Source organism: Diadema antillarum, unplaced genomic scaffold (genome assembly GCF_040938485.1).
Source record: "Diadema antillarum isolate AM-2024a unplaced genomic scaffold, OU_Dant_1.0 seq00000195_RagTag, whole genome shotgun sequence".
In the NCBI taxonomy this organism is placed as follows: Eukaryota; Metazoa; Echinodermata; class Echinoidea; order Diadematoida; family Diadematidae; genus Diadema; species Diadema antillarum.
The window spans coordinates 568,910-581,874 of NW_027271258.1; the positions used below are offsets into that span (position 1 = coordinate 568,910).

The 12,965-nt window shown below is 38.2% G+C and overlaps 1 protein-coding gene across 1 annotated transcript; it reads left to right on the top strand.

Annotated features, from left to right (window-relative positions):
• The first annotated feature begins 370 nt into the window (after positions 1-370).
• Positions 371-5,219, top strand: LOC139728734 (uncharacterized). Its single transcript, XM_071639674.1, has 2 exons — positions 371-475; positions 3,180-5,219. The coding sequence occupies exons 1-2, from the start codon at positions 371-373 to the stop codon at positions 5,217-5,219; spliced, it is 2,145 nt and encodes a 714-aa protein (XP_071495775.1).
• Positions 5,220-12,965: the final 7,746 nt, after the last annotated feature.

The window sequence follows — 12,965 nt, forward strand, 5'->3', positions numbered from 1 at the left end:
TTAATGAAGTATCATCTCGTTTTAATGATATATTAATCATTATGTGATTCTAATCAGATGATTATCTTCTTTAAATGATAAATTGTGTCATTTCAATAAGATGAAATTTATATCTCGTTTTAACGAGATAATTATTATCTCGTTTGAATGATATGACAATATAAATTTTTCACATGTTCCTTCCCTGGCGGGCCCTACAGGCCCACCTGCTAGTGAGTGGATAATGTGGCCCAATGGCGTCGATGGCCAATCATAGTGTAGCGCGCGTATGTCGTACGCACGCTACTGACGTGACAGCTACAGTACTGTGTGTCCTATGTGTACTGTTTAATCCTGAAAACTGCATTATTACATTCGAAACACGAAGACAATGGCCGATGGTCAGGGAGACGTAATTGTGATAAGCGATGAGAGTGAAGAAGAATCTGACAAACCCAATGTTAGGGAAAGGCCGGATAAAGCCTTGTTTAACGAGGTAAGAATGACTAAGTAATGCCATATTCCTTCCATTATCACTTTTTACGCGTAAGTAGTAGGGTAGTTTTCCTTGTTGTACCACAAGCTAGTGGAACATGATTGCAAGATAACACAGAATTAGGTAGATAGGACTGAAGCATGATGCATGAATGAAGAATCACCTACCGTACATATCACAACTCGCTAGCTCAGCGTGAACTTTACTTCCTTGCCTTGGTCCTCTGCAATTAAAGCGGTCTGTACAAACGTGTAATATTCTGAAGTTACAAGCCGGCATTCGGAGACAGCTGTGTAGATTTTCTCTATTTTGTTTCGTTTTTTTTTACGTGTGATTTTACACCGTGTTCAAGTTGATTTCACTGACAAGCACTGCGCTGCGCTTCTTCACTCTCAGCTGTAGTATAGTCAGACAGTAACAGTGATCGACTGCAAAAAAGCAGTGCAGCCATCCATCTGTGTAATTATAGATACACAGCATGGCGTCTGGTCCATCGGGCTACAATCTGTGTAAATTTTACGTGTTACAGTTAGAAGTCGGTGAAAGCAACACTATCTATACACGTCAAAAACACAATCATTGTTTTTATGTTAGGAAATCAGTGTTTCAAGAAAACTGCCTTCAAAGACAACGTTTTCTTTCTGACGCAATCGTGATCAAGGGGAACCGAGGTATTCCAGTTACACTGCAGTTTTTACCTCTTACATCAGAAAGAAAACTTTGAAGGCGGTTTTCTCGAAACAGTGATTTCCTAGACCACTCATCATGCACATAGAAAATCTGTATTGCTTGAACTTCTGTTCTGTTTTGTACAAACTGTAGGCCAGATTTCCCTCTGTGTCATGGTCTCATAAAATCATCAATATATCTGCAACCGAGTACTTTTATGGGTCATGTTCAATATATGAAATTAAAGTGGTAGAGTAAGGGAATATTAACCCTAACCAGGCCGGGCTTTTTTGGGTGTTCTCTGGCCGGGGAGGGGTTGATTCAAACCCCCCCCCCCCCCCCCCCCCCCCCCCCCCCCGAGATCTCGCCGTTGATTGCGCAATCGCCGTGAAATTTGGCACGTGCATTACCTGCGGCGTAATCTACCAAGCTGTACAAAAAGAAATGGAAATTTTCGTCATGATAATTAATTAAGCTAATATATGCATAAAATCATACATTTTGCTCTAAATCAGAAATTAAAGGGGAAGGCTAGTAACTGATCAGTGGTAATCAGTGGAAATGCTGGGAGATGATTGTTCCAATCCTTATAGGATTCATTCAAGAGTACATTGTATATCTATTGTTGTGTGAAAATTATTTGCTTCAGAATGGTCTCATATTCAAGTAATGTGCAGTTTAATGCCCCGTCACTGACCAGGGACGCTTACCTGGAAACATTAAACTGCTGATTACTTGAATATGAGACCATTCTGAAGCAAATAATTTTCACACAACAAAAGATATATAATGTACTCTTGAATGAATCCCATAAGGATTGGAACAATCATCTCCCAGCATTTCCACTGATTCCCACTGATCAGTTGCTAGCCTTCCCCTTTAAAGCTCCTAGAATCCTAATTTTTGGTGAAAACATTCTGTGTGGCATTCCTAACAATGTACTTGAAAAAAAAATTTGGTATCAAAATCAATTTCCTATGTATTCTATTGTTTTATGAATTTCTTATGTATTTCCTTGTTTTTTAGACCTTTTGTTTTATCATTTTTTTTCGCAAAATTTATGACAGAACCTATATCAAGCATAATCATGCTAAAATTAATTAGTTTCAGCCTATAAAAGTGAAAATAATCATATCTTTATGAATAAGAAGAGAAAACTCCATTTGCATAGACTTTATACACAAAATCACGTTTTTGAGCCATTTTCGGTTTGACAGGCATGTAGAAAACGTTATGCAATGTCGTAACGGTATGCACAATTTTCGCAAAAATGGTGTCAAAAGATGCGCGAGACTTGAAAGTAAAAAGTCAGCGAACGGCGCGGTCAAAAAATTTCGTGCGGCGGAGTAGTCGCTAAAAACGTCGAGGGGGGGTTGATTCAACCCCCCCCCCGGCCTTTTTAGGGTTAAATGTCGTGTCATTTTCAGAAAATCTACCTCCCTTGACATCCTTTTATTGTAACGGGTCACATTTCTCCCCACTGCACACAGGATGCAAAGACAAGTGTCCTGTGAACATACAGTATTTCATTTACAATTGTATACAACTTGTAATTGCATTTCCTTTTGAGATTGATATTCATCGTATCAAATAACGATACAAATTATCAGTCAGTGTATCACAGTATACAAACTATCACAGTGTACCGTACAATCATCACACATTGTGCATTTTGTATATCATTTGTCTACCATGACATCATGAAATATAATGTATAATAGCTTTTTCATCCAATGATGGTGGCACATAGATTTAACCAAAAGTTTATCAATGCATAACTTCTAAGATAAACTTCATAGATGATCATGTATTCTACTAATATTACTGCATCCGCTGAGTCCATGTAAACATACATGTACATCTTTATCTGCATGGGAATATGTTACCATTTAAAGCCAAGTTGCATGTGGTATCTAAGAATTGCTTTGCCATTCTATTTATGCAACTATGGTTGACAAACTTGTTTGAATTCTTGGTATCTTTTAACGATGAATGACATTTTTCTCTTTCTTATGCTCATTTATGCTGTCTACAGTATGTGGTCTGTTGCCATGAGCTGATGAGTAGGATCAGAGATGAACAGAAGGTCCACAAGATTGAGAAGCATCTCCTCAAGGTTTACAAGGCTGCCCGGCCGGATTATGCATCTTCGGAAGAGTTCCGTAACACCCTGAGGCAACAACTTGTGGAGCTTAGGCAGCCCGGTGCGAAGGACACAAAGGTCTTTGCTTGCATCCACGCTGTCATCATTCACCTGAAAGGGGCAGCAGCCTCACCGGGCAGGGGAAGCAGCAATGGCAAGGTTGAAGGTAATACCAGTGAACTGGAGAAAACAAAGAAGTCTACGGACAGTGGAGAACCCATTTCAGCTGTGAATCCTGTCAATGACAGTGGTCATGAGAATGATGCAAAAGCTGCCAGTACTTCATACCCAAGTGAACATGAAAGTCGAGAACCTCATGGCAGTGGTGCTGGAGGAGGAGAATCTTCATCGGTGAAAGAGAAATATTGTAAAATCAGACGCCTTGAAAAGCTGATGGGGAGGCTGGATAAAGAGATTCGTAGGTACAGTGAGAAAGAACTGAGTTTGGATGATATGCTGGAAAAGCAGTCATCTCACATAACTGAGCACAAGTTGCGGAAGAGATTTGTGGAGGCCTGGCAGAAATGGTGCAAGATGAAAGGTTACAAAGCCAGAACAGGCCGTCCAATGGAAAGGAAGCTGAAATTTCAAGGAACACGCTACCCTGAGATCAACAGCAAAGTGCAACGTTTGATCAGAGAAAATGGCTTTCCAGATTTTCATGATGTTCACCGTCTCGTCAAGAAAGTGGACTCGAAGAGTGGTCTTGGAATTGTAGATATCCACCGTCTGTCACAAGAAATTTTCGAGGACATAGGCCAGCTGTTCCGCAGACGCCGATGTGATGAATTCATGTCCAATCCCGGATACGGCCCTTGGGCAGGCATTCCAGAAGATCCAGCAGAGGCAAGTCCCGAATTGAAGAGGCAGCTGGAAGATAATGCCACACTTGGCAAGAAAAGGATGGATGCTGTGTTGGAGACATATACTATGGTGCAGAATTCTAATATGGCACTGGGTGTGGATATGGAAGTGGATAGTGATGGGGCTTCCAATGAAGAGTTGGGTGCAGATGAGAACCAGGACTCAAGTAGCGATGATGATGATGATGATGTGCTGGAAGCAAAAGAGGGAGATAAAGTTGATGAAGACACAACAGTCAATGAAAGTGATAGATGCAAAGATGTTTCTGAAGTTACCTCCCGAGAAGAGACAGCTGCAAAGGTTGACGATGCTCAGAAAAAGCGTAAACACGACGACCTTGCTGCTGCAAGTAGTAGCTCTACCAAGGAAATCAAACTGGATCATGATGGAGTGGCGAATCACAAACATGCCCATAGTATAGCAGAAACAACTTTGTCAAACGGGGAACCATGTTCTGCTGGCAAGACAAAAGCTAGTGTGTGTGAACCACCTGTGGGTTTTTCATCAAGGACTAGGGACACACAAGAAGAAGGAGCTTCAGTGTCCCATGGTAGCACTGTGGGCAGTGACTCAAAAGGGAGCAGCGTGTGTGGAAATGATAATCAAACGAGGGTGCCTCTCTTGCCATCTGCACTGCTTAAAGAGAGACAAAGCATCACCAAAACACAATCTGCAGACACTTGTGCACGGGACAGTACCAGACCCCCTGCTGGGCACACGAATGGATTCATGTCTGGTACAAAGCCAGGTGGAAACAGCAGACCAGTGCCCCAACAATATGTCAAGAAATTAGCTCCTGCATCGGGTAAAGCAGGCAGTGCTACCAGCACGTCAAAGGAAGGTGGATCAACTCAAGCCGGTGCCAGCCATCAGGCTCCTCAGGGAAGGGCACATGCCCCTGGAGTCAAGCCAACTCGAAGAATCAACACTGTTCCCTTGATGACAAGCACACCAATTCGTGGAAGGGGGACATTGCATCCAGCACAGATTGTTAGAAGACAGACAAATGGTGTGAAGTCCACGCCCACCGCTGACGACGGAGACGATGAGGTCATTGTCCTCGATTGACCAGTCCTGTTCGATTCAGTACTCTGTCCAAAAATCACACGGTGTGTTGAAGATCTCTTCTGTGAGACCTGAATTGCATTGTGCCTTTCACAGCAGGTACTTGTCATGAAATTGGGCAAATACTCATAACCGTTTGTTTGTGCAGTTGCTGTCCAAGAATACTTTTATGTGGAACACCTTGAGCCTGTTTCACACCTGTCATCATATTGACAATTCTGGGAGGAGCAGGCAGTTTAATGATTATTTTATTGAGGCACTTCTGAAAGAGAAAGAGAACAAAAAAGGGAAAGAGCATTTGTGTGTGTGTGTGTGTGTATGTGTGTGTGTGTAAGTGTGAATGTGTGTTATTTTTTATATGTCCAAATCAGTTGAAGAATCCAGAATATTGCTCAGGGCAATTTAAATGTGTGCATCAAGGCTCTTGGCCCCGTTTTATCAAAAGATATAAATTGATTATTATATTTCCTTACTACAAAGGCTGCCGTAGACTTATCATAGAAATCAGCTACAAGTATATACATGTAATCAATTATAACTCTTCATAAAAGAGGGCCCTGTGCCCCATTTTATCAAAAGATACAATCGATCTTAAATTTCCTTACCACACATGCTGTCATAGACTTAAAGAAATCAACTTTATAGTCAATTTTAACTCTTCATAGAACAGGGCCCTGGTCTTCTGGGTTTTTGTTTTTTGTTTTTTTTTTCCTATGCACATGTTCAATGTACAATTTTCAGTGTGTAGTCGTGTGTATGTACCTAGGTATTGGTTTTGAAAGATTTGGTGCTGGTATAGTTTTGGTTCAGATTCTATTTTTGTTTTGATTTTTAGATGATTAGATATCACTTATATGAAATATGATAGACAATACAAAATCGCTGTGGGGTTTTGAAATGGCTTAGATACGGTGTATATCCAAAAATAAAGCAGTCCTAATGAAAGGTGCATCCCTTCTTTTATGAGAATAACTTTGTTTTACTTTTTTTTTGGATATCCACCATTTCAAAACTAATTTTCATCAAACAGATTTTTTATTCCTCTAAGAATTGAATGGTGTTTCATATTTCATATGAGGTTTCCAGTTATCTCTCAAAAAGTTAAAATGTGAATCCCCATCACAACCTAAACTATACCATCCCTGTAACCATATGTTATACTTTGTTGTAGTCCAGTTAATATAACATAGCTTGCTGTGCTTGTGTCCTCTCAATTTTACAAGAATAAAAAGCCAGTTTTGTTTCAATCTATTCTTATTTGTAATCTAATCAATTATGTAAATAAATGTATTCTATTTTTTTTGTCTGAATTCTTAATTTTTCATATTCTTATTACCAACATCAGGGCAGAACTTTCTCTGCTACTCATAAGTTTTAAAGAAAAGTGATGCTCATTGTATGTTTTGACAAGATATACATGGTTGTAAATTGAAGTGGGAAATTATTACGTTTACAAGAGACAAAAGGAATTTAGCAACAAGAAAGTTGAATGTTTATTGTTTCTCTTTTTCCCAATTCTTGTGTAACCCTTTGATTTTAAATCTTATGTTTTTCAATATTTCATTATCTAGAATAGTTTATGATATCAAAAAGGGATGTCTTCTGAGGAAAAGCAGAAAAAATTATTCTGTCAACACTTATGAAACCCAAAGATTGTAGTATGTACCAAAAAAGGGAAACCAACTTATTTGTAACATTGGTCACGAGTATGTGCTATCTTTGCGAACATATATGCTGCGTACATGTACCCCCAATTTTCGCAGGTGCGCAAGATATGACTCGTAACATCTCAGCTTGAGATCTTCTCTCCATTAGAAAAAAAAATTATTGCAAAAAAGTTTGGTTGCCCCTTTTTTTTCAATCTTGATATTATATCTCTTTGTATGAAAGACAAAAAATGTCAGAGGTAATCAGTAAAATTTTGAGAAAAATTCAGACCCATGAAAAAAAAAAAAGAAGAAGGTGTGAACCATAACATTTTAGAAAAGTACCTTGAAAGACAAATTGGCTACTCTGTGTGATCTGGTTCCGTGACATTTTTGCTCCTGCACACAATTGCTCCCATGGAATACACCTGTATCTGCATGAACTTTACCCACAAACATAACCCTACTACCCCTTTTCCTAATCCTCACATCCACCTAAACCTAAAACCTTATCACAACCCCTACCCTAACCTAAAGTCCTTGGAGAAAGTAAGACAGGAGCAACTGTTGCAGGAGCAGACGTGTTATCGTGTAATTAAAGGTGTTGATCAGCTCTCCATTCGGTTTGTGTATGCACAAAAGTTAACCAATTATTAAATTTTCTCCTAAGAAAAACAAATATTCAGACCTGGTCTTGGTATAGGCCTATGATAAGAGTAATACAAGTTTGCATATCCTTGTCAGCAGATAAGTTCTGTCTGTGCCCAAATTGAGTAAAGTGAAAATATTATGTACTGGAAGTGAATTTTTTTTTTGGTACAAATCAAATGGAGAGCTGCTTTACACCTAGATCACGGAGTTGTCCCTTTGTCGTATTCTCCAATTTTTTTTTTTTTTCGTATGATCCTTAACCTTTTTATATGTCTGATTTTTTTTTCAAAATTTTCACTTATTTCTTTCTCAGTTTTACAGCTGTATCTGTCTTCAAAGCAACATAATATAGTGATGCAATTTCCATTTTAGCTTATAAGAACACACTTTAATTTACATTGTTTTACTACCATCATCCACACAGTACCCAAGTAAATAAGAGGTGTCAACATTTGTTACAGTCATTAGAAGTGTTTATAAGTCTGTCTATGTTGACAGGAGTGCCCCTATGAATTTGAACTCCCATGGTGAAGAGACTACACTGTACTCTACCACAGACACATCCCTAGGGAATAATTGTTCACATCAATCTTTTAATGGAAAGTTTGTGAAGAGACTACTGTATTACAAACATTATTTCAAATGAGCATTACATAGTAACCATTTTTGTATGCAACATTGTAGTACAATGCATATACATGTATGTGTAATGTTTGCACCATCATTGAAAAGGGAAGAAAGAAAGGGTGCAGCCAGGGTTTTTCCAAAGTACATGTAGTCAAAACCAAATAACAAAATCCTGCACTGTGTGCAAGTTACTGTATATTGTGCTAGTAACTTGGTCACAGTTTGTTATTCCAAAGGTTCATCATTCCAAAGGTTTGATAGTCTGAAAATGAATGGTTCATTAATACAAAAATGAAAAAGGCTAGTCATCCCAAAGGTTTGTTAATTCTAGAGGCTTGAACTAACAAACCTCACATTATTTTTGGACCAATGAACCTTCCGAATAAACCATATTTCATTTTGGATTAGCAAACCTTCAGACTAATGAACCTTCAAATTAATGATCCTTCAGAATAATGAACATCACCCAGTGACAGTGAAACAGTAGCTCCCAAGGTGGTTTAGGAGCATACCCTAATTATTCTGTTTCATTGGCAGTGCATTGGACCTTTTCCAGGCATACCATGCAAAGTACTGTAATGCCACCATAATTACACAGTTTCCAAGTTTACCTTGCATATATCCCAGAGCAGTTGATTTTTAGATGCAGGCAAGGGTAAAAATGTGAGGCACATGTAGTTACTTTTATGCTCGTTGAACAGCATATTACATTGTATCAGGACTTGTGTGATGCTTGAAACTTGGGCAGGAGGCTTTGATTCTTATTCATGTGTTTATACTAGTACTTCATGTGAACATACATGTAGTAGGTTGAAAGAGACTCTCCATTCCACCTCTACCATAGGCCTATGAAAGAGAATAACTTACAGAGAAAATACAAAAGTGATGAATTGCTGCAATATTTTCACAAGGCATTGTGTACAGTGTCAGTGAACAGGTTACCTTGAATGTCGCAATTGAAAATTAGGATTGAAATACAGGGAAAAAAAAGTTAAGACTTATTTTCCTCTCAAATATTTACAAGCTTCTTAATCAGTAACCTAATGATTAATTCCATGCTCTGTATACATCATAGCACTGTAGAGTACCAAAGCAATGATGTTACAGCAGTCATGATACTGCTTAATGTTGGTTCCACACAAAAGACCATTGCATAAAGGCTTCAGGTATTAGTAGTAGATTGTAATTGGGTATACGAGCATGGTTAGCAAACGTGCTCACATAAATGTTGGGGTTGTGTGAGATTGTTTTGAACAGTTTCCATAGTAATGACATGCATACACAGACTGAAAAATAAGGCTTTCTTTGTGTGTAAACAGGAGACTTAAAGACATATCACTGTGCATATCTGATGGAGGGAAGAGTAATTCAGAGCAAATTATCCTTGAAGACCAAGCAAACTATTAAAATCCCCCAATACCAGTGGTCATTGAGTGAAATTTTGTGGAAATTGTTGGTCTTAGAAGACGAAGTGTGCTTCCGGATGGAATCCCACGGCATCATCATTCTCTTGTACACATTGTATTGATTTTTGTCTGTAACATATTCAAGATCAATCTACTGTAAAACGAGAAAATTTCGCGAGCGCCAAAATTCGCGAAATTAAAATGCACGCGAAAGTTTTTGTCTACACTACATGCATTGAACACCAGTGGCAATTCACGAAAATTTCATGCCACAAAAAGGGCTGTCAGCTCCAATTCGCGAAAATTTCATGCCGCGAATATATCGTGTTTTACAGTATACACCAGTTGTATATTGTAGATTTGAGAATTGGGCTTGGAAATTTTAGAGGCCAGTCATCCCCACCCCTGCCCTCACCACCACATTCACCATGAAATTATACTTTTATCTTTGCAAGTACAGTATAATATTGACAAAAAAGAAATTGACTTGTGAGAGATTATGGTATTGTGAGTGGTTGAATTCTCGATTTAGAATCACTTGAAAAAACAAAAACATGTTAAACATTGCAAGAGAAAAAAATTGTGCCTTTCCATCTTGGATACAGTCAACAACACATATTTGTGTTACATGAGGCAGTATTTTTGCAAGTTGATAGTTTCACAAATATTGGTTAAGATCGATGGAAATAAAAAAAAAGCTACAGCAAAATATACAATATATATAGCATTAAGTGTGTGAAATTTGCCTTTAAGGTAACCTATTAAGATGTAACTGCTGGCTTGTGGGTAATTCATGTCTTGCAAGTGCTGCAGAATTTATGCAGAGCTGTCAAGTCTCCTTAATTTCACAGGAAGCTCATTCCACTCTCCCTTCCCCCACCCTACTGGAACCAAATCTAATTTATCTTCCAATCAGACCAGATAATATGAGAGCCTTCCTGATATTGGAATTACTTTCACCTATGCGTACATGTATTTATAGCGTTGGGATACATGTACACTGTAACACACGAGTACAGCCCTGATGGATGTCTCTTTGGGACCTTCGTTGATTTTAATTTTGATATATGAATGTTGGCGGTCCCGCCAGTAGCAAGTAATCATGATTGATGTATATCGAAGGCCTACCAAATTTTGTTTCTTGTGTGAAAAGTGTATGGGACAATAGAAAACATGTCACCAATTATCATACTACAAATGTATGTGCAAGAATGCCAGGTACACTTCTTGCAGGACTGCTGATATAATTTATAACTTGTCATTTAAAAAATGTCAGCCTTTAATCGGTGTGTACAACAGCTGTTATTGCAAGTTACAATTACACTGTATGTTATTATGTTGGATGTATGAGTCAGATAACAACAGAATTTAAGAGTTGCTTTTTTTTTTGGGGGGGGGGGGAGGAAAGTAAAAAATATAAATTACATTGTACAGTCTACATATATGTGTTGTATGTAAGGCACACCGTTTTTACTTACAAACACACATGTGTATAGTGACTGCAGTCACAGGGTTACTACATCCGAAGTCTCCCTGATTCCTGTAGAAGTCTAGGGGGATGGGAGAGAGGGGAATAGGTAATGAATACTAGTATTGGTTATTATAATTATATTTATTTGTTTATTCCCTGACAGCAGAATATACACGTAAGGGCCCTCTCCCCGCCCCCCAAAAATAAATAGTAATGATAAATAATAATGAACACACTCACACAAGCAAATGCACATACTACAGGATTATATCTCATTACTCCTTGGAGTCTTGCTGATTTTGATACGGGAATGTTTCCAGCCCTGCATTTATAGTTCAAACACAAGAATTCTCATTTCTTTCTGAACCATCAGGCACTGTTTGTACTCTTTTACTTCGAGATGCTGCAATAATTGTTGTGTTTTCATCCATTGGTTAAGAAGAAGGATCACTGGGTTAATCACAAGTTTGCATGTTCATGATGTAAACTAACAAGTTTGCATGCTTGGGACAAGTTTAATAATTACATGTATTTCCAAGAACAAGACAGCAGAGCGTTTTTTGACATGTTTGCACAGAAAATCGATATGTTCACAATTGAATGATAACATTGTACAGATAATTTAGATGTTGTTGTTGTTTGTTTTGGGGGTTTTTCTGCGTATGTTGTGTATTTTGTTTTTGTTTTTGTTTTATGGAAAGGGGAGGGATGAGGGTTAATGCTGTAGTAGTGTCATTATACATTTGTAGTTAGTATCAAGGATCCTAGTTTATAGTTTATGGTTTATAGTTTAAAGTTCATTGTACAATTTATGCATGGAAGCTGTTTTACTGCATTCTGTGCAGCGTGATTTGAAATCAGCTTACATAGCTATCTGTGAAGAGATGTACATCTTTTTATGTTCTCCAATATATTTTGTTATGCTCCCTTTTACGTACCTTTGATGAATTCAATAACACATGTACAGTATCATGATTTTTGTATATGTGTGACTTATGCGTTTTCTTCTTTGTAGATAGCTGTTTTGATGCAGTGGGAATGTTTTGGCTAATGATGTACAGTGCACTCCCGTTATAACGAAATGCTCGGGACCGGCAGTTTTCTTTCGTTATAACGAAATTTCGTTATAACCGAACAAATACAATATACAACGAAAACAAGGAAACCACGTATTATATCATATTCTGTTTGCTGAATACTAATCATACACTGGAAAGCTATGTGAAATGTGATGGGATAACTGTATAACAATAATAAACACAAGTTCCCCTCAGAAACTGTGCATGACACAAGGAGCGAACACACAGTGGTGTGAAGCGTTCACCCATGCAGAGACGCTATAAAATATGCTTGTTCCACTACGTACTTTTGAAAGCAATTCGCATTTCTTTATAACGGAGCACATTTCTTTTGTTTTTCTTTGTCTGTGGTGCTCGGAAAAGACTTCGTTACGACGGAAATTTCGTTATAACAGTGTTCGTTATAAGCGAATTTTGCTCCATAGACTTTAATGGTGATAATTTTGGGACCAGGAGATTTATTTCGTTATAACGAAATTTCGTCATAACCGTGTTCGTTGTAACGGGAGTGCACTGTATGTGCGTTCAAACACGACATTTGGTGTGTGCGTTCTGATTGCACATTATTTATTTATGACACTGATTTAGGCAAAATATGACATTTTTACCATTTGTCTTGAGAGACGATGGTGAAGCATTGGGCAAGAAGTCTGCATCGTCTTGAGTGGCTGAATAGTCCCACTCATAAATGACAATGTCTGGAGCACATGCCAGTCCATTGAGGCTGAGGTTGGTTGAGGCTGTCCTTTTCACACACTTCATGTGCATTTCATACAAGTCATTTATTCAGTCTGCAGTTTTTGAGCCAGATACACTATGCAAATTCACATTGATTGTAGACTTAATAAATCCAACTGATTTGTAATTTT

What these genes read in the sequence shown, in the direction of transcription:
- LOC139728734 (XM_071639674.1), top strand. Translation starts at nt 371, where the DNA reads ATGGCCGATGGTCAGGGAGACGTAATTGTGATAAGCGATGAGAGTGAA. An exon ending in ATAAAGCCTTGTTTAACGAG is followed by an intron (nt 476 to 3,179) that starts GTAAGAATGACT and finishes TGCTGTCTACAG; the next exon opens with TATGTGGTCTGTTGCCATGA.